Below are 23,519 nucleotides of genomic sequence, written 5' to 3'. Positions count from 1 at the left end.
ACACCACCACCACCCCTAACACCACCACCAACACCACCACCATCAACACCACCACCACCAGCAACACCACCACCAACACCACCACCACCAACAACACCACCACCAACACCACCACCACCAACACCACCAACACCACCACCCCTAACACCACCCCTAACACCACCACCCCTAACACCACCACCCCTAACACCACCACCACCAACACCACCACCAACACCACCACCCCTAACACCACCCCTAACACCACCACCACCACCACCCCCAACACCACCACCCGTAACACCACCCCTAACACCACCACCACACCCACCCCTAACACCACCACCCCTAACACCACCACCACCACCACCCCTAACACCACCACCCCTAACACCACCACCACCACCACCACCACCACCCCTAACACCACCACCACCAACACCACCACCAACAACACCACCACCACCAACACCACCACCACCCCCAACACCACCACCACCAACACCACCACCCCCAACACCACCACCCCTAACACCACCACCACCAACACCACCAACACCACCACCACCCCCAACACCACCACCACCACTTCTACCCCCAACACCACCAACACGCCACCACTACCAACCCCACCACCACCACCACAACCAACCCCAACAACACAACCATCACCACCACTACCAACCCCAACACCACCATCATCAACACCGCCCCTAACACCACCACCACCAACACCACCACCCCTAACACCACCACCACCCCAAACACCACCACCACCAACACCACCACCCCTAACACCACCACCACCCCTAACACCACCACCACCAACACCACCACCCCTAACACCACCACCACCAACACCACCACCACCCCCAACACCACCACCACCAACACCACCACCCCCAACACCACCACCCCTAACACCACCACCACCAACACCACCAACACCACCACCACCCCCAACACCACCACCACCACTTCTACCCCCAACACCACCAACACCGCCACCACTACCAACCCCACCACCACCACCACAACCAACCCCAACAACACAACCATCACCACCACTACCAACCCCAACACCACCATCATCAACACCGCCCCTAACACCGCCACCACCAACACCACAACCCCTAACACCACCACCACCCCAAACACCACCACCACCAACACCACCACCCCTAACACCACCACCACCCCTAACACCACCACCACCAACACCACCACCCCTAACACCACCACCACCCCTAACACCACCCCTAACACCCCCAACACCACCAACACCACCACTGCCAACCCCAACACCACCAACACCACCACCACTACCAACCCCAGCACCACCACTACCAACCCCAACACCACCACCAACACCACTACCAACCCCAAAACCACCACTACCAACCCCAACAACACCACTGCCAACCCCAACACTGCCAACCCCAACACCACCACTGCCAACCACAACACCACCACTGCCAACCCCAACACCACCACCACCACCATCACCACCACCACCACCACCAACACGATGACAGTTTCACTGAGAATCAACTCGCCAGTTTTGTAGTTGTTTTGTAGCAGGTAGTTATTGTGCAAATTGTAAACAATTGTACTTCCTCTTTTGCACACATGTTTCAAAACACGTGCAAATTGCTTAAATTAATAAGAAATTCAAATCTGGTATGAACAAGAAACGAATTGTTCAGAGATTTGAACTTATTGTTTTGAATCTCAAATATAAAAATGTATTTGATTTGTTTAACACTTTTTTGTGTTATTTCATAGTTTTGAAGTCTTCACAATTATTCTACAATGTAGAATATAGTAAAAAATAAATAAAGAAAAACCCTTGAATGGGTAGGTGTTCTAAAACTTTTGTGTTTGTGTGTGTTTAGTCTGCTTCTACCAGCAGAAAGGGGCTTGCGGTCTGAAAGAGGAGATAAAACAGCCTGAGTTTGTTCCTCTTTGGTGAGCATTCATCCCTCTCTGACATCACGGTTCCGTTAGCACACAATTGGCTGGCGCTGGCCGGGTCTAACTGGGCAGGACCACGTGCTTATATCAACAGGACAGGATGTATCCTCCACTACATAACACTTAATAGCACTGAAAAGGGATATTTAGCTTTTATACTTTCTTCACTCACACATTTTACATTTCTGTAAGATTCAACAACATCAAAGCAATGACAGATTTGTAGTAACAAGCTGTAGAAATAGTATAATTTGTGTGGAGAGAGAGAGGCAGAGAGAGAGAGACAGACAGACAGACCTGTAGTGGGTCATTATGCCAGTGGTATGTCATTGTTAGACAGACAGACAGACAGACAGACAGACAGACAGACAGACAGACAGACAGACAGACAGACCTGTAGTAGGTTATTATGCCAGTGGTATGTCATTGTTAGACAGACAGACAGACAGACAGACAGACAGACAGACAGACAGACAGACAGACAGACAGACAGACAGACAGACAGACAGACAGACCTGTAGTGGGTTATTATGCCAGTGGTATGTCATTGTTAGACAGACAGACAGACAGACAGACAGACAGACAGACAGACAGACAGACAGACAGACAGACAGACAGACCGACCTGTAGTGGGTCATTATGCCAGTGGTATGTCATTGTTAGACAGACAGGCAGACAGACAGGCAGACAGACCTGTAGTGGGTCATTATGCCAGTGGTATGTCATTGTTAGACAGACAGGCAGACAGACAGGCAGACAGACCTGTAGTGGGTCATTATGCCAGTGGTATGTCATTGTTAGACAGACAGGCAGACAGACGGGCAGACAGACCTGTAGTGGGTCATTATGCCAGTGGTATGTCATTGTTAGACAGACAGGCAGACAGACAGGCAGACAGACCTGTAGTGGGTCATTATGCCAGTGGTATGTCATTGTTAGACAGACAGGCAGACAGACAGGCAGACAGACCTGTAGTGGGTCATTATGCCAGTGGTATGTCATTGTTAGACAGACAGGCAGACAGACAGGCAGACAGACCTGTAGTGGGTCATTATGCCAGTGGTATGTCATTGTTAGACAGACAGGCAGACAGACAGACAGACCTGTAGTGGGTCATTATGCCAGTGGTATGTCATTGTTAGACAGACAGGCAGACAGACGGGCAGACAGACCTGTAGTGGGTCATTATGCCAGTGGTATGTCATTGTTAGACAGACAGGCAGACAGACAGGCAGACAGACCTGTAGTGGGTCATTATGCCAGTGGTATGTCATTGTTAGACAGACAGGCAGACAGACAGGCAGACAGACCTGTAGTGGGTCATTATGCCAGTGGTATGTCATTGTTAGACAGACAGGCAGACAGACGGGCAGACAGACCTGTAGTGGGTCATTATGCCAGTGGTATGTCATTGTTAGACAGACAGGCAGACAGACAGGCAGACAGACCTGTAGTGGGTCATTATGCCAGTGGTATGTCATTGTTAGACAGACAGGCAGACAGACAGGCAGACAGACCTGTAGTGGGTCATTATGCCAGTGGTATGTCATTGTTAGACAGACAGGCAGACAGACAGACAGACCTGTAGTGGGTCATTATGCCAGTGGTATGTCATTGTTAGACAGACAGGCAGACCACCGCCTGGTATTAACAGCATAGTGCCTCTGCTTCACAAAATACTGCTGAGCTGCAGTCACAGGTTACGTCCCAAACAGAACCCTATTCCCTACATTGGTCACTTCCTTTGACCATGGCCCATAGGGTTCTGGTCTAAGGTAAATCCCTATTTAGGGAATAGGACGCTATTTGGGATGTAGGCCCTGTAGTCAGAGCAGAGCCCACTGTGGAGATCAGACCAACAGCTCCATATAAAAACACAGGGAGGACAGAGAGAGGAGATAGGACAGAGAGAGGACAGAGAGAGGAGATAGGATGGAGAGAGGACGGAGAGAGGAGAAAGGACGGAGAGAGGACGGAGAGAGGAGATATGACACAGAGAGAGGAGATAGGATAGAGAGGACAGAGAGAGGAGAAAGGACGGAGAGAGGACAGAGAGAGGACAGAGAGAGGACAGAGAGATGACAGAGAGAGGACAGAGAGAGGAGATAGGATAGAGAGGAGAGAGGGCAGAGATAGGATAGAGAGGACAGAGAGAGGACAGAAAGAGGAGATAGGATAGAGAGGACAGAGAGAGGAGAGAGGACAGAGAGAGGAGATAGGACAGAAAGAGGACAGAAAGAGGAGATAGGATAGAGAGGAGAGAGGGCAGAGATAGGATAGAGAGGACAGAGAGAGGACAGAAAGAGGAGATAGGATAGAGAGGACAGAGAGAGGAGAGAGGACAGAGAGAGGAGATAGGACAGAGAGGAGAGAGGGCAGAGATAGGATAGAGAGGACAGAGAGAAGAGAGAGAGGACAGAGAGAGGAGAGAGGACAGAGAGAGGAGATAAGATAGAGGAAATAGGACATAGTGTTGACACAGTGAAAGCAGCTTGATGACAGAGCTCAGAAACCCACACAGTGACAGGCTGCAGGCCGGCAGCTCCGCATTATCAGTGGACTTGATGTGAGACTTGTCCTTTGCTCATTCTAACGAATGATGTGTTAAAAGACCTGTGAAATCCCAGCACAGTGGGAGGTCTGTAAAGTAGTAGGTAGAAAGGATGAGATCCACTTCACATCTTCACAATGGCATGTTCTTATAGTAGGTGGAAAGGATGAGATCCACTTCACATCTTCACAATGGCATGTTCTTATAGTAGGTGGAAAGGATGAGATCCACTTCACATCTTCACAATGGCATGTTCTTATTGTAAGTGTGGGAAGAACAAGAGCAAGACCATATAATGGAGGCTGTCTATGTGTTTCAGCATGAGGCCTTTCTAAAGACCAGTCACGTGTCAAATGTATTAAACAGTAGGTGGAAAGCCTTGCTCTAGTCTCTTAAATCATAATGTATATAGAGCAAATAAACATTTATCATGGTTGCCATGCCAACACGTATTGACAGGTATACAATTATAAACCGTCAGAAGTCTCGTGGTTGTCACGCCAACATGTATAGACAGGTTCACATTATAAACCATCAGAAGTCTCCTGGTTGTCACGCCAACATGTATAGACAGGTTCACATTATAAACCATCAGAAGTCTCGTGGTTGTCACGCCAACATGTATAGACAGGTTCACATTATAAACCATCAGAAGTGTCATGGTTGTCACGCCAACATGTACTGACAGGTTCACATTATAAACCATCAGAAGCCTCATGGTTGTCACGCCAACATGTACTGACAGGTTCACATTATAAACCATCAGAAGTGTCATGGTTGTCACGCCAACATGTATTGACAGTGTTACGCACGCCTCTGAGAAGAGGGAACGCAACTCCCTGCTACAATTCAACTCTCTGAAGTGCAAGAGGTATGGACTGTAGGTGCGAGTAAGGATGACACAAAAGCAGAATTTACCGTTTACTAGAATTTATTTTCTTACACGGTAATATGGGGAAAAGGGGCTGGACGGAACCAAAGCAAAGAAAGTAAATATCAAAGTTCCCCCTCTCCTTTCTAACCTGCCTACCCACTTAACACCGCCTGGTGCCCTAACCAAAATACAGGGGGTGGTCCGCCCAGGTCTTACCTAGTGTGCCTAGACAGTAAATATACTACGGGTATATGTATGCCCTCGGGCCTCTTGCCTAAGCACTCCCAAAGTGCCTTCTCCTTCCCCCCCTGGGAACAAACGAAACAGAGTAATTATTAATGATTTCACAAACACTCAAACACAGGACATAGAAAAACTGCTACCAACAACAACAGTACATACCACACTTTCTGATACACAACCCACACTATATCACAATCTAATTTTTCTCTCTCAATCTCCAAATCTCTACTCCAAATCTCATCTCTCTCCTCTCCCTCCTCAATATTTTCTAAAATCTCTCTTGGGCAGAACACTGGCTTTTATCTTCAGGTGGCAATGGTGATTAGTGTCAGCTGCTTCTTGACGAGGGGGCGGGGTCAGCTCCAATCACCAATTAGCCTGGTGTTGACCAATCAGCTGGTTGGGGAGTACTTCAGGAAGCCATCTCCTGAAACACACACTCAAATACAAAACAGAACACAGAAACTGGGGAACGTAACAACAGGTTCACATTATAAACCATCAGAAGTCTCATGGTTGCCACGCCAACATGTATAGACAGGTTCACATTATAAACCATCAGAAGTCTCTACTCTCCATCCCAACCGTATGTCTCTTCTTACACCGTACAGCTGATCATATCTGTCAGTCTGCTCTTCACACACACACACACACACACACACACACACACACACACACACACACACACACACACACACACACACACACACACACACACACACACACACACACACACACACACACAGACTCCCACAGTAAGGAAATACCAAATCTGGTCATATTGAAATCACTGTCCTGGCCTCACTGAGAAACCGTGTAATTTGTTACTGTTGTTTGAGTCTTATCTCAGTTTCTTGAGGTCGCATAATTCACCCTATTCAGTGCACTATGTTTGACCGGGGCCAATAGGATTCTGGTCAAAAGTAGTGCACTGTTTAGAGAATAGGGTGCCGTTTGAGACGAAGCCTTGCAGTCCCGTTTCTCTGTGCTCTGGCCTCTGTTACATTTCCCACCATATTCCATTTATTAGGACCACATCTGATTAGGACCACATCTGATTAGGACCACATCTGATTCACATTAAAACTTCCACAACAGGATCCAGGTTCCACCTCAGAATGCCATGGAAAAGTCTTTTTTTTGTTGTCAGTTTTTTCCATCCATCCTTCCAGTGGTCAACTTGGACTTAAAAAAAAAATAATAATTCAGACAGAGAGAGGGAACAGTAGCTATAACTGTCTGTCTGTGAGTGGAGGTTGGAGAGATTGGAGTGAAGCAGAGGAGGAGGAGGAGGTGACACTGGGACGGTGATGATACTGTTGAAGACGGGGGTTCTATCGAACACATGGTAACAGCAGTAAGCCTTGTCCAAGCCAGAATGGACCATAGGGCAGGAGCAAATCTCCTGTTTCTGTAGTGTCAGGCAGCTTTGATGGACAAGTACTCCCCCTGTACAGGACACTAGTATACAACTTGAATTAGTAGAAACAGTAGGAGACTCTCAGTCTCTGTCATAAGGCCTACAGAACACGATCATAATAAGACATAACAGATGGTATCGATAGGTATTAATTGCCAAGGAAACGGGATGAAGAGAACATCTTATGTCATGTTTCTTAAAAAATATATTTGTCTTTAGATTTAATGTAGTAGCCATGACAATAACAACAATTCCTTATGAGTTTCATGACCTGGGGAAGACCTGGGAAAGGCCTGAGAAAGACCTGAGAAAGGCCTGGGAAAGACCAGGGAAAGGCCTGTGAAAGACCTGGGAAAGACCTGGGAAAGGCCTGGGAAAGACCTGGGAAAGGCCTGAGAAAGGCCTGGGAAAGACCTGGGAAAGACCTGAGAAAGGCCTGGGAAAGGCAAGGGAAATATCTGGGAAAAGCCTGGGAAAGGCCTGGGAAAGGCCTGGGAAAGACCTGAGAAAGGCCTGGGAAAGGCAAGGGAAATATCTGGGAAAAGCCTGGGAAAGGCCTGGGAAAGGCCTGGGAAAGACCTGGAAAAGGCCTGAGAAAGGCCTGGGAAAGACCTGGGAAAGACCTGAGAAAGGCCTGGGAAAGGCAAGGGAAATATCTGGGAAAAGCCTGGGAAAGGCCTGGGAAAGGCCTGGGAAAGACCTGAGAAAGACCTGGGAAAGGCCTGGGAAAGGTCTGGGAAAGGTCTGGGAAGGACCTGGGAAAGGCCTGGGAAAGACCTGGGAAAGGCCTGGGAAAGACCTGGGAAAAACCTGAGAAAGGCCTGGGAAAGGCAAGGGAAAGATCTGGGAAAGACCTTGGAAAGAGCTGGGAAAGACCTGGGAAAGGCCTGAGAAAGGCAAGGGAAAGATCTGGGAAAGGCCTGGGAAAGATTTGGGAAAGACCTGGGAAAGGCCTGGGAAAGACCTGGGAAAGACCTGGGAAAGGCCTGGGAAAGGCAAGGGAAAGATCTGGGAAAGGCCTGGGAAAGGTTTGGGAAAGACCTGGGAAAGACCTGGGAAAGGCAAGGGAAAGATCTGGGAAAGGCAAGGGAAAGATCTGGGAAAGGCCTGGGAAAGGCAAGGGAAAGATCTGGGAAAGCCCTGGGAAAGGCCTGGGAAAGATCTGGGAAAGGCCTGGGAAAGACCTGGGAAAGACCTGGGAAAGACCTGAGAAAGGCAAGGGAAAGATCTGGGAAAGGCCTGGGAAAGGCCTGGGAAAGACCTGGGAAAGAACTGGGAAAGACCTGAGAAAGGCCTGGGAAAGGCCTGGGAAAGATCTGGGAAAGACCTGGGAAAGACCTGGGAAAGGCCTGGGAAAGACCTGGGAAAGGCCTTAAAACTGAGGAAAGACAAGCAGCCATATCCTCACTCAACCTCTTTTTTTTCCAGATTCGTCCTCTAAAACCAAGGAAATAGACTGAGCCAAAACACATCACCTTCACAGCTAAGATTCAAACAGTACATGTGCACAACCAATCAGGACCAACCAACCAGGACCAAGCAACCAGGGCCAACCAACCAGAACCAACCAACCAGGACCAACCAACCAGGGCCAACCAACCAGGACCAACCAATCAGGACCAACCAATCAGGAACAACCAATCAGGACCAACCAACCAGGGCCAACCAATCAGGACCAACCAACCAGGACCAACCAATCAGGACCAACCAATCAGGACCAACCACCCAGGGCCAACCAATCAGGACCAACCAACTAGGACCAACCAACCAGGACCAACCAATCAGGACCAACCAACCAGGACCAACCAATCAGGACCAACCAATCAGGACCAATCAACCAGGACCAACCAATCAGGACCAACCAACCAGGACCAACCAACCAGGGCCAACCAACCAGGACCAACCAACCAGGGCCAACCAACCAGGACCAACCAATCAGGACCAACCAACCAGGACCAACCAACCAGGACCAACAAACACAGAGAGAAAAGCCCTGGCCTGTCCAGTTCTATGAGTCTTGTCCAGTTCAGTATGAGTCTGTCCTGTCCGGTCCATTGTTCAGCGTGAGTCTGTCCTGTTCTGTCCAGGCCAGTGATCAGTCTGTCCTGTTCTGTCCAGTGTTCAGTATGAGTCTGTCCTGTCCTGGCCAGTTCTATAAGTGAGTCTTGTGTTGTGTGTCACAGTGGATCAGATGGATCAGACAGCAGTGGCGCATGTAACTATATGTGATTAACTTTGATTAACAGAAAGTCACAATGACACCACATCCTGTCTGTCTCCTGGCTGCCTCCAGCTGCTGACACCCCTCTGTCCTTGGTGCTGGGTTGGTTAAACTCTTATCAGTGCAGTGTGTGTGTGTGTCCAGCTGCCCAGCCATGTTGTCATTCTAGCACGTTGCCAACATTGTCCTGGTTCTGCCAATAAACATAAATCTGCAGCTTGCATCGTTTCAGAGAGTTGAGTGTGTCCTTCTCTAAAGTCTTGCTGCCTGGAGTGAAGCCAGGAGAGGAGGGGAATGCAAAATGGTGCCTTCCGTTCTCATGAAAGGTTGTTGTGTACACTGGGGTGGGAGAGCAAGCATGAAAACAGGTGAGGAAGGTTGTTTTTGTCTATATAACGTACCAGTCAAAAGTTTGGACACACCTACTCATTCAAGGGTTTTTCCTCAATTTGTACTATTTTCTGCATTGTGGAATAATAGTGAAGACATTACAAATAATGAAATAACACATATGGAATCATGTAGAGACCAAAAAAGGGTTAAACAAATCAAAATATATTTTAGACTTGAGATTCTTCAAGGTAGCCACCCTATGTCTTGATGACAGCTTTGCACACTGTGTGCGTGCGTGCGTGCGTGCGTTCGTTCGTGCGTGCGTGCGTGCCACAACCAAAAATGTACTTCACAGAGTAACCATTAACCACAATAACCTTTTAGTGTGACAGAATCAGAGGGAAGAATTCCAGGCAAAACAACATGTGTTGTTGCAAAATGAACTTTAGTGCCATTTCAAAAATACACTAATATCCATCTTCCCTTATCTTTCGTCAGCCTCAATTATCAACATTCATCAACATTTTATGAAACACAATTTCAAGCCAAGATAATAAGAACACCAGATAATAATAATAATATGTTGTTGTTGTTATGGAGTAGATCAGCTTTAATATTGCAGATTGATGGAAGCCACAAATATGTTTTTATATTTTTAAATATATTATCCTTTATTATTTTCCCTAACCCTTCCACCCTCCCCCTAATTGGAGTAAACTAATAAACAACAACACATAGGCTTCTACGTCCAGCGTATACATACTATACTGTGTCTTCGGGAAAGTATTCAGACCTCTTGACTTTTCCCACATTTCAGTACGTTGCAGCTTTTTTCAAAAATATATATATTTTTAAATGTAATCCTCAGCAATCAACACACAGTACCCCATAATGACATCAAAATACCCCATAATGACATCACAATACCCCATAATGACATCACAATACCCCATAATGACAAAGTGAAAACAGGTAGAAAAAGAAAATATGAAAAACATTCAAACAAAATACCTTATTTACATAAGTATTCAGACCCTTTGCTATGAGACTTGAATTTGAGCTCAGGGGCATCCTGTTTCGAATGATCATCTTTGAGATGTTTCTACAACTTGATTGGAGTCCACCTGTGGTAAATTCAATTGATTGTACCTGATTTGGAAAGGCACACACCTGTCTCAATAAGTTCCCAAAGCTGACAGTAAAAAAAGAGCAAAAATCAAGCCGTGACGTTGAAGAAATTGTCTGTAGAGCTCCAAGACAAGATTGTATCGAGGCACAGATCTGGGGAAGGGTACCAAAAAATGTCTGCAGCATTGAAGGTCTCCAAGAACACAATGGCCTCCATCATTCTCAAATGGAAGAAGTTTGGAACCACCAAGACTCTTCCTAGAGCTGGCCGCACACAGCCAAGACAACGCAGGAGTGGCTTCGGGACAAGTCTCTGAATGTCCTTGCATGGCCCAGCCAGAGCCCGGACTCGAACCCGATCTAACATCTCTAGAGAGACCTGAAAATAGCTGAGCGGCGATGCTCCCCATCCAACCTGACAGAGCTTGAGAAGATCTGCAGAGATGAATGAGAGAAACTCCCCAAATACAGTCGTGTCAAGCTTGAAGCATCATACCCAATAAGACTCAAGGCTGTAATCGCTGCCAAAGGTGCTTCAACAAAGTACTGAGTAAAGGGTCTGAATACTTATGTAAATGTGATATTTCAGTTTTTTTTATTTTATATACATTTGCAAAAAATTATAACCCAATTCTGCTTTGCCATTATGTAGTAAAGTGTGTAGATTGATGAAGAAATAACGTGGACAAAGTCAAGGAGTCTAAATACTTTCCGAAGGCACTGTATACATTTCACGGACACTGTATATTTGACAATTATGATCTTTTGTGTCTTTTCAGTCGCACCCTTCAGTTCCCCTCAACCCCTCCCATCTCTCTGTGAACACCATCCAGTCCCATCCTTCAGTTCCCCTCAACCCCTCCCATCTCTCTGTGAACACCATCCAGTCCCATCCTTCAGTTCCCCTCAACCCCTCCCATCTATCTCTGAACACCATCCAGTCCCATCCTTCAGCTCTCCTCAACCCCTCCCATCTATCTCTGAACACCATCCAGTCCCATCCTTCAGCTCTTCTCAACCCCTCCCATCTATCTCTGAACACCATCCAGTCCCATCCTTCAGCTCTTCTCAACCCCTCCCATCTATCTCTGAACACCATCCAGTCCCATCCTTCAGCTCTTCTCAACCCCTCCCATCTATCTCTGAACACCATCCAGTCCCATCCTTCAGCTCTCCTCAACCCCTCCCATCTATCTCTGAACACCATCCAGTCCCATCCTTCAGCTCTTCTCAACCCCTCCCATCTATCTCTGAACACCATCCAGTCCCATCCTTCAGCTCCCCTCAACCCCTCCCATCTATCTCTGAACACCATCCAGTCCAATCCTTCAGCTCCCCTCAACCCCTCCCATCTATCTCTGACCACCAACCAGTCCCGTCCTTCAGCTCCCCTCAACCCCTCCCATCTATCTCTGACCACCATCCAGTCCCATCCTTCAGCTCCCCTCAACCCCTCCCATCTATCTCTGAACACCATCCAGTCCCATCCTTCAGCTCCCCTCAACCCCTCCCATCTATCTCTGACCACCATCCAGTCCCATCCTTCAGCTCCCCTCAACCCCTCCCATCTATCTCTGAACACCATCCAGTCCCATCCTTCAGCTCCCCTCAACCCCTCCCATCTATCTTTGAACACCATCCAGTCCCGTCCTTCAGCTCCCCTCAACACCTCCCATCTATCTCTGACCACCATCCAGTCTCATCCTTCAGCTCCCCTCAACCCCTCCCATCTATCTCTGAACACCATCCAGTCCCATCCTTCAGCTCCCCTCAACCCCTCCCATCTATCTCCTAACACCATCCAGTCCCATCCTTCAGCTCCCCTCAACCCCTCCCATCTATCTCTGAACACCATCCAGTCCCATCCTTCAGCTCCATTCAACCCCTCCCATCTATCTCCTAACACCATCCAGTCCCATCCTTCAGCTCCCCTCAACCGCTCCCATCTATCTCTGAACACCATCCAGTCCCATCCTTCAGCTCCCCTCAACCCCTCCCATCTATCTCTGAACACCATCCAGTCCCATCCTTCAGCTCCCCTCAACCCCTCCCATCTATCTTTGAACACCATCCAGTCCCGTCCTTCAGCTCCCCTCAACCCCTCCCATCTATCTCTGAACACCATCCAGTCCCATCCTTCAGCCCCACTCAACCCCTCCCATCTATCTCTGACCACCATCCAGTCCCATCCTTCAGCTCCCCTCAACCCCTCCCATCTATCTCTGACCACCATCCAGTCCCATCCTTCAGCTCCCCTCAACCCCTCCCATCTATCTCTGAACACCATCCAGTCCCATCCTTCAGCTCCCCTCAACCCCTCCCATCTATCTCCTAACACCATCCAGTCCTATCCTTCAGCTCCCCTCAACCCCTCCCATCTATCTCTGAACACCATCTAGTCCCATCCTTCAGTTCCCCTCAAACCCTCCCATCTATCTCTGAACACCATCCAGTCCCATCCTTCAGCTCCCCTCAACCCCTCCCATCTATCTCTGAACACCATCCAGTCCAATCCTTCAGCTCCCCTCAACCCCACCCATCTATTTCTGACCACCATCCAGTCCCATCCTTCAGCTCCCCTCAACCCCTCCCATCTATCTCTGACCACCATCCAGTCCCATCCTTCAGCTCCCCTCAACCCCTCCCATCTATCTCTGAACACCATCCAGTCCCACCCTTCAGCTCCCCTCAACCCCTCCCATCTATCTTTGAACACCATCCAGTCCCGTCCTTCAGCTCCCCTCAACACCTCCCATCAATCTCTGACCACCATCCAGTCTCATCCTTCAGCTCCCCTCAACCCCTCCCATCTATCTCTGAACACCATCCAGTCCCGTCCTTCAGCTCCCCTCAACACCTCCTATCAATCTCTGACCACCATCCAGTCCCATCCTTCAGCTCCCCTCAACCCCTCCCATCTATCCCTGACCACCATCCAGTCCCATCCTTCAGCTCCCCTCAACCCCTCCCATCTATCTCTGAACACCATCCAGTCCAATCCTTCAGCTCCCCTCAACCCCTCCCATCTATCTTTGAACACCATCCAGTCCCGTCCTTCAGCTCCCCTCAACACCTCCCATCAATCTCTGACCACCATCCAGTCTCATCCTTCAGCTCCCCTCAACCCCTCCCATCTATCTCCTAACACCATCCAGTCCCATCCTTCAGCTCCCCTCAACCCCTCCCATCTATCTCTGAACACCATCCAGTCCCGTCCTTCAGCTCCATTCAACCCCTCCCATCTATCTCTGAACACCATCCAGTCCCATCCTTCAGCTCCATTCAACCCCTCCCATCTATCTCTGAACACCATCCAGTCCAATCCTTCAGCTCTCCTCAACCGCTCCCATCTATCTCTGAACACCATCCAGTCCCATCCTTCAGCTCCCCTCAACCCCTCCCATCTATCTCTGAACACCATCCAGTCCAATCCTTCAGCTCCCCTCAACCCCTCCCATCTATCTCTGAACACCATCCAGTCCCATCCTTCAGCTCCCCTCAACCCCTCCCATCTATCTTTGAACACCATCCAGTCCCGTCCTTCAGCTCCCCTCTACCCCTCCCATCTATCTCTGAACACCACACAGTCCCATCCTTCAGCCCCACTCAACCCCTCCCATCTATCTCTGACCACCATCCAGTCCCATCCTTCAGCTCCCCTCAACCCCTGCCATCTATCTCTGACCACCATCCAGTCCCATCCTTCAGCTCCCCTCAACCCCTCCCATCTATCTCTGAACACCATCCAGTCCCATCCTTCAGCTCCCCTCAACCCCTCCCATCTATCGCCTAACACCATCCAGTCCTATCCTTCAGCTCCCCTCAACCCCTCCCATCTATCTCTGAACACCATCTAGTCCCATCCTTCAGTTCCCCTCAACCCCTCCCATCTATCTCCTAACACCATCCAGTCCCATCCTTCAGCTCCCCTCAACCCCTCCCATCTATCTCTGAACACCATCCAGTCCCGTCCTTCAGCTCCATTCAACCCCTCCCATCTATCTCTGAACACCATCCAGTCCCATCCTTCAGCTCCATTCAACCCCTCCCATCTATCTCTGAACACCATCCAGTCCAATCCTTCAGCTCTCCTCAACCGCTCCCATCTATCTCTGAACACCATCCAGTCCCATCCTTCAGCTCCCCTCAACCCCTCCCATCTATCTCTGAACACCATCCAGTCCAATCCTTCAGCTCCCCTCAACCCCTCCCATCTATCTCTGAACACCATCCAGTCCCATCCTTCAGCTCCCCTCAACCCCTCCCATCTATCTTTGAACACCATCCAGTCCCGTCCTTCAGCTCCCCTCTACCCCTCCCATCTATCTCTGAACACCACACAGTCCCATCCTTCAGCCCCACTCAACCCCTCCCATCTATCTCTGACCACCATCCAGTCCCATCCTTCAGCTCCCCTCAACCCCTGCCATCTATCTCTGACCACCATCCAGTCCCATCCTTCAGCTCCCCTCAACCCCTCCCATCTATCTCTGAACACCATCCAGTCCCATCCTTCAGCTCCCCTCAACCCCTCCCATCTATCGCCTAACACCATCCAGTCCTATCCTTCAGCTCCCCTCAACCCCTCCCATCTATCTCTGAACACCATCTAGTCCCATCCTTCAGTTCCCCTCAACCCCTCCCATCTATCTCTGAACACCATACAGTCCCATCCTTCAGCCCCACTCAACCCCTCCCATCTATCTCTGACCACCATCCAGTCCCATCCTTCAGCTCCCCTCAACCCCTCCCATCTATCTCCTAACACCATCCAGTCCCATCCTTCAGCTCCCCTCAACCCCTCCCATCTATCTCTGAACACCATCCAGTCCCATCCTTCAGCTCCCCTCAACCCCTCCCATCTCTCTCTGAACACCATCCAGTCCCATCCTTCAGCTCTCCTCAACCCCTCCATCTATCTCTGACCACCATCCAGTCCCATCCTTCAGCTCCCCTCAACCCCTCCCATCTATCTTTGAACACCATCCAGTCCAATCCTTCAGCTCCCCTCAACCCCTCCCATCTATCTTTGAACACCATCCAGTCCCATCCTTCAGCTCCCCTCAACACCTCCCATCAATCTCTGACCACCATCCAGTCTCATCCTTCAGCTCCCCTCAACCCCTCCCATCTATCTCTGAACACCATCCAGTCCCATCCTTCAGCTCCCCTCAACCCCTCCCATCTATCTCCTAACACCATCCAGTCCCATCCTTCAGCTCCCCTCAACCCCTCCCATCTATCTCTGAACACCATCCAGTCCCATCCTTCAGCTCCATTCAACCCCTCCCATCTATCTCTGACCACCATCCAGTCCCATCCTTCAGCTCCCCTCAACCCCTCCCATCTATCTCTGAACACCATCCAGTCCAATCCTTCAGCTCTCCTCAACCGCTCCCATCTATCTCTGAACACCATCCAGTCCCATCCTTCAGCTCCCCTCAACCCCTCCCATCTATCTCTGAACACCATCCAGTCCAATCCTTCAGCTCCCCTCAACCCCTCCCATCTATCTCTGAACACCATCCAGTCCCATCCTTCAGCTCCCCTCAACCCCTCCCATCTATCTTTGAACACCATCCAGTCCCGTCCTTCAGCTCCCCTCAACCCCTCCCATCTATCTCTGAACACCATACAGTCCCATCCTTCAGCCCCACTCAACCCCTCCCATCTATCTCTGACCACCATCCAGTCCCATCCTTCAGCTCCCCTCAACCCCTCCCATCTATCTCTGACCACCATCCGGTCCCATCCTTCAGCTCCCCTCAACCCCTCCCATCTATCTCTGAACACCATCCAGTCCCATCCTTCAGCTCCCCTCAACCCCTCCCATCTATCTCTGAACACCATCCAGTCCCATCCTTCAGCTCCCCTCAACCCCTCCCATCTATCTCTGAACACCATACAGTCCCATCCTTCAGCTCCCCTCAACCCCTCCCATCTATCTCTGAACACCATCCAGTCCCATCCTTCAGCTCTCCTCAACCCCTCCCATCTATCTCTGAACACCATCCAGTCCCATCCTTCAGCTCCCCTCAACCCCTCCCATCTATCTCTGAACACCATCCAGTCCCATCCTTCAGCTCTCCTCAACCCCTCCCATCTATCTCTGAACACCATCCAGTCCCATCCTTCAGCTCCCCTCAACCCCTCCCATCTATCTCTGAACACCATCCAGTCCCATCCTTCAGCTCCCCTCAACCCCTCCCATCTATCTCTGAACACCATCCAGTCCCATCCTTCAGCTCTCCTCAACCCCTCCCATCTATCTCTGAACACCATCCAGTCCCATCCTTCAGCTCCCCTCAACCCCTCCCATCTATCTCTGAACACCATCCAGTCCCATCCTTCAGCTCCCCTCAACCCCTCCCATCTATCTCTGAACACCATCCAGTCCCATCCAGTTTTGATTTCTATTTGCCAAATATTTTTAAACTCTGATGTTTCACAAAAGTTCTGAACCTTTCTGTTCTCATAGTTTCTACAGATTGTAAATTAAGATTAAAAAACATTTTGATTGACTGTGACTTTTCAAATCACCCAGCAGTGCTATTTGCAGAGTTAGCTACAGGGTTTTTAATCAATGAGTCATAACAATAACAATGTTGTTGTTTTTTTCAAGTCCCTGTTTCCTGCATGTCTGAGACATGTCAGAGTGGCTATTAGTTCCAAATAAAACCAACCGTGTGGTAATGTAAAAGGTAGAACAGTTCTGCCTTCAGCGACCAGCTCCATATCTAACAGCTGATCTGAGGTACCTGTCCAGATAATAATTAAAAACACATGGTGTCATATTGTAGAGCAGAGAGGGAGCGAGTCGGAGGGAGACGCAGAAAGATACCAAGACAGAGACGCACACTGGCAGAGAAACGGAGGGGACAGAGAGGGGAAGCCAGCAAGATGTACTCTGGGATACGTAGAAAGAGGTTTGAAAACCACTTTTGTGATTAATAACAAACAAATGCCTATTTTTTCAGCCTTCCTCAATGCTTCTAGAACTTTGGAAAACTCAAGGGAACCAATAGAAAAGGGCAAACTACCTGCCCTCCAGGACACCTACAGCATCCGATGTCACAGGAAGGCCAAAAAAATCATCAAGGTCATCAACCACCCGAGCCACTGCCTGTTCACCCCACTACAATCCAGAAGGTGAGGTCAGTACAGGTGCATCAAAGCTGGGACCGAGAGACTGAAAAACAGCTTCTATCTCAAGGCCATCAGACTGTTAAACAGACATCACTAACATAGAGAGGCTGCCAACATACAGACTCAAATCACTGGCCACTTTAATAAATGGATGTGTTTACATATTGCATCACCCATATCATATGTATATATTGTATTGTATTCTATACTACACCACTGACTGTTAAACAGACATCTCCAGCACATCAGATGCTGCTGCCCTATAGGACATAGACTAGGAAACACTGGCCACTTTAAGGAATGGAACACTAGTCACCTTAATGATGTTTACATACCTGGCATTACTCATCTCATATGTATATACTGTATTCTACACTATTCTATGGTATCTTAGTCACTTAATAATGTTTACATATCTTGCATTACTCATCTCAGATGTACAGTCGTGGCAAAAAGTTTTGAGAATGACACAAATATACATTTTCACAAAGTCTGCTGCCTCAGTTTGTATGATGGCAATTTGCATATACTCCAGAATGTTATGAAGAGTGGTCAGATGAATTGCAATGAATTGCAAAGTCCCTATTGCCATGCAAATTAACTGAATCCCCCCCCAAAAAATTCCACTGCATTTCAGCCCTGCCACAAAAGGACCAGCTGACATCATGTCAGTGATTCTTTCGTTAATACAGGTATGAGTGTTGACGAGGACAAGGCTGGAGATCACTTTGTCATGCTGATTGAGTTTGAATAACAGACTGGAAGCTTCAAAAGGAGGGTGGTGCTTGGACTCATTGTTCTTCCTCTGTCAACCATGGTTGCCTGCAAGGAAACACGTGCCGTCATCATTGCCTTGCACAAAAAGGGCTTCACAGGCAAGGATATTGCTGCCAGTAAGATTGCACCTAAATCAAGCAATTATCGGATCATCAAGAACTTCAAGGAGAGCGGTTCAATTGTTGTGAAGAAGGCTTCAGGGTGCCCAAGAAAGTCCAGCAAGCGCCAGGACCGTCTCCTAAAGTTGATTCAGCTGCAGGATTGGGGCACCACCAGTACAGAGCCTGCTCAGGAATGACAGCAGGCAGGTGTGAGTGCATCTGCACGCACAGTGAGGCGAAGACATTTGGAAGATGGCCTGGTGTCAAGAAGGGCAGCAAAGAAGCCACTTCTCTCCAGAAAAAACATCAGGGACAGACTGATATACTGCAAAAGATACAGGGATTGGACTGCTGAGGACTGGGGTAAAGTCATTTTCTCTGATGAATCCCCTTTCCGATTGTTTGGGGCATCTGGAAAAAAGCTTGTCCGGAGAAGACAAGGTGAGCGCTACCATCAGTCCTGTGTCATGCCAACAGTAAAGCATCCTGAGACCATTCATGTGTGGGGTTGCTGCTCAGCCAAGGGAGTGGGCTCACTCACAATTTTGCCTAAGAACACAGCCATGAATAAAGAATGGTACCAACACATCCTCTGAGAGCAACTTCTCCCAACCATCCAGGAACAGTTTGGTGAAGAACAATGCCTTTTCCAGCATGATGGAGCACCTTGCCATACGGCAAAAGTGATAACTAAGTGGCTCGGGGAACAAAACATCGATATTTTGGATCCATGGCCAGGAAACTCCCCAGACCTTAATCACATTGAGAACTTGTGGTCAATCCTCAAGAGGCAGGTGGACACACAAAAACCCACAAATTCTGACAAACTCCAAGCATTGATTATGCCAGAATGGGCTGCCATCAGTCAGGATGTGGCCCAGAAGTTAATTGACAGCATGCCAGGGCGGATTGCAGAGGTCTTGAAAAAGAAGGGTCAACACTGCAAATATTGACTCTTTGCATCAACTTCATGTAATTGTCAATAAAAGCCTTTGACACTTATGAAATGCTTGTAATTATACTTCAGTATTCCATAGTAACATCTGACAAAAATATCTAAAGACACTGAAGCAGCAAACTTTGTGGAAGTTAATATTTGTGTCATTCTCAAAACTTTTGGCCACGACTGTATATTCCATTTTCTATACTTCTACGGTATCTTAGTCCGTTCCGCTCTGACACCGCTCGTCCATGTATGCATATAGTCCTAATTCATTCCTACTTAGATGTGTGTGCATTGGGTTTATGTTGTGTAATTTGTTAGATATTACTGCACTGTCGGAGCTAGAAGCAGAAGCATTTCGCTACACCCGCAATAACATCTGCTAAGCACGTGTATGTGACCAATAAAATTTGAGTTGATTTAGGATAGGAGGGGCATTGTTGTTGATGCTGTTGATTCTACTCGTCAGCGCACACAGATAAATCACACATTCGGGCCTTCTGAAGTGAACAGAACCAGCCAACAATCCTACAGTACACTCTTAGAAACATTTTTGCTTTCTAGAACCTAAAAGGGTTCTTTTGGTGTGCCCGTATGAGAACCCTTTGAATAACCCTATTTTGTTCCAGGTAGAACCCTTTTGGGTTCCGTGTAGAACCATTTTGAGTTCCGTGTAGAACCCTTTTGGCTTCCATGTAGATGTCACGGTTCATGAATCCACTGCCTCACTCTCTCTTTTCTCTCTCTCTCTCTATCTCTCTCTCTCTCTCTCTCTCTCTCTCTCTCTCTCTCGCTATCTCTCTCTCTCTCTCCTGTGTTTGTGTGGGCGTGGTTCCCAATCTTGGCCTGATTGTCTGCGCCAGCTGGAATTAATTATCTTCCCCTTTATATGTTCTGTAACCTGTGTTTCTTGTTGTCAGATCGTTGTTTCTTCCCTGAGGTTGTGTCGTGTGTCAGTGCTCATTGTCTCTCAGCCCTTGTGGGGATTATCTGCTGTGCTCCTTCCTACCCAGCCGGACTCACTCCCTTGGATTTCTCAGCACGCTATCATCAGAGGATGTGCCCTAGGCCCTGGGTTGGATTCTGTCTGAGTATATTCTGTCTGTCCTGTGGATACTGTTAACTATTTTCATTAAACCATCGTTGCTTGCATCTTGCATCCGCCTCTGTATTGTGACAGAACGATCTGACCTTCGCCAAGGAGACCGTTCAGTATCGGAATACTCCATCCAATTCCGCACTCTGGCCGCAGAGTGTCAGTGGAACGAGGAGGCGTAGTGGGACATGTTCCTGCATGGGCTGGGGGACCGGATCCAGAAGGAGATCTATGTTCTGGACCTTCCCAGGAGTTTAAATGGACTAGTGGAACTAGCCTTGAGGGTCGATGCTCGTCTGAGTCGTATTGGCCGCCGAGCATGCCCTAACAGACCGTATAACGACACGGAGGGCTGGCATACCAGCGGCGGGAACACGGTCAGTTCAGCCTCCGCTCACGAACCCATGCAGCTGGGGAGAGCTCGCCTCTCCCGGGAGGAGAGGGAGAGGCGGAGATCACAAGGACTCTGTCTCTACTGTGGTAGAGCGGGCCACTTTATCCACTCCTGCCCGGTAAAAGATCAGGCCCGGTAGTAAGTATGAGGCTACTATCGGGTGGTGTCACCACAGAGAAGACCTCATCATCTACTCTCCTCCCGGTAAGACTAAGATGGGCCACCCACACGCACGACACCCAAGCTTTACTGGACTCAGGAGCAGAGGGTAATTTCATGGACTTCAAGCTCGCTCACAAGCTCCAGATTCCTATCACCTCACTCACGCACAAGATATCCGTCAACGCTCTCAATGGTCAAGAACTCCCCAACATATCTCACACCACTGAACCTATCACACTCATCACTTCTGGCAATCACACTGAGACACTATCATTTCTACTCATGGACTCACCCCTTGCACCATTAGTTCTCGGCCACCCTTGGCTCACCCAACACAACCCCAGAGTTGACTGGGGTCATAACTCTATATCCATGTGGAGTAACAAGTGTCTTGAGTCCTGTTTAGTGTCTGCTTGTTCATCTGTGTCTGATTCTGTGTTTCTAGAGGAGGCAGTGGATTTGTCTAACGTGCCCGTTGAATACCTCGACCTGAAGGAGGTGTTCAGTAAGTCCCGTGCTGCTTCTCTTCCTCCGCATCGTCCCTATGACTGTGCAATAGAATTATTGCCAGGTGAGTCTCCGCCTAAAGGCAAGTTATATTCACTCTCTGTTCCTGAGAGGGAGGCTATGGAGAGATACATCTCTGATTCTCTGGCATCTGGATTCATTCGTCCTTCCTCTTCTCCAGCAGGGGCGGGGTTCTTCTTTGTGGGAAAGAAGGACGGATCTCTGCGTCCTTGCATTGATTACCGTGGGTTGAATAACATCACAGTGAAGAATACCTATCCCTTACCGTTGATGTCCTCAGCCTTTGAAAGGTTACAGGGAGCATCCGTGTTCACTAAGTAGGATTTACGTAATGCATATCATTTGGTTCGCATAAGGAGGGGGGACGAATGGAAGACCGCGTTTAACACCCCCAGAGGGCACTTTGAATATTTGGTCATGCCTTTTGGGCTATCCAACTCCCCAGCGGTTTTCCAGGCACTCGTCAATGACGTGCTGAGAGATATGATTGATCAGTTCATATATGTTTACCTGGATGACATACTGATTTTTTCTTCTTCTCTCCAGGAACACGTTCAGCACGTCAGACGAGTGCTCCAGAGGTTGTTGGAGAATGGACTTTTTGTCAAGGCGGAGAAATGCATTTTTCATGCACAATCCGTTCCATTCCTAGGTTACATCGTCTCGACTGAGGGTATTCGCATGGATCCTGACAAGATTAAGGCTGTGGTGGAGTGGCCAAGCCCAGATTCCCGTAAGGCCCTACAGAGGTTTCTGGGATTCGCCAATTTCTACCGGCGTTTTGTTCGCAACTTTAGCCAGATAGTCGCTTCCCTTACCGCCTTAACCTCCCCCAGAGTGACGTTCAGGTGTACCGATACAGCCGAGGCTGCATTCGTCAAACTCAAGAGCCGCTTTGTTTCGGCCCCCATCCTCATAGCTCCCGATCCCTCGCGTCAGTTCGTGGTGGAGGTGGACGCTTCAGAGGTGGGGGTAGGTGCGGTACTTTCCCAACGTGCCGCATCTGACAACAAGATGCACCCTTGCGCGTTCCTTTCCCATCGGTTATCACCTGCGGAACGCAACTACGACATTGGCAACAGAGAGTTGTTGGCAGTAAAGTTAGCATTGGAGGAGTGGCGCCATTGGTTAGAGGGTTCGGGGGTACCTTTTATAGTTTGGACCGATCACAAGAATTTGGAATATATCAGAACAGCCAAGAGACTCAACTCCAGGCAGGCGCGGTGGGCACTCTTTTTCGGACGTTTTGACTTCTCTCTCTCGTATCGCCCGGGTTCCAAGAATGTCAAACCCGATTCCCTTTCTCGTATTTTTGACCATTCCGAACGCCCATCCACTCCCGAGTGCATCCTACCCAGGACCCTAGTGGTCTCCACACTTATATGGGAGGTTGAATCGAGGGTCAGAACGGCCTTAGAAGGGGTAACGCCTCCGCCCGGTTGTCCGCCTAATCGGTTGTTTGTGCCGGAGGGGTGTCGGTCCGATGTTATTCGGTGGGGGCATTGCTCCAACGTAGCGTGTCATCCAGGAGTCAGCCGTACTAGCTTTTTAGTGAAGCAACGCTTTTGGTGGCCGCTGATGGCTCGTGACATTCACAGTTTTGTCTTGGCTTGCTCGGTTTGTGCCACTGGGAAGAGTTCTAATCGACC

General features: G+C 48.9%; 1 protein-coding gene across 1 annotated transcript in view; it reads left to right on the top strand.

Annotated features, from left to right (window-relative positions):
• Window positions 1-23,519, top strand: part of LOC129827218 (basic proline-rich protein-like) — a 58,936-nt gene that overhangs the window by 6,039 nt on the left and 29,378 nt on the right. The window contains exons 5-6 of the mRNA XM_055887956.1: window positions 371-562; window positions 823-908. Coding sequence (XP_055743931.1) covers window positions 371-562; window positions 823-908 — 278 coding nt within the window. The remainder of the gene's footprint in view (window positions 1-370; window positions 563-822; window positions 909-23,519) is intronic.

This window comes from Salvelinus fontinalis, chromosome 29, assembly GCF_029448725.1.
Source record: "Salvelinus fontinalis isolate EN_2023a chromosome 29, ASM2944872v1, whole genome shotgun sequence".
In the NCBI taxonomy this organism is placed as follows: Eukaryota; Metazoa; Chordata; class Actinopteri; order Salmoniformes; family Salmonidae; genus Salvelinus; species Salvelinus fontinalis.
Note: the sequence above shows the minus strand (reverse complement) of the source record. Positions and strands in the feature narration are given on the sequence as shown.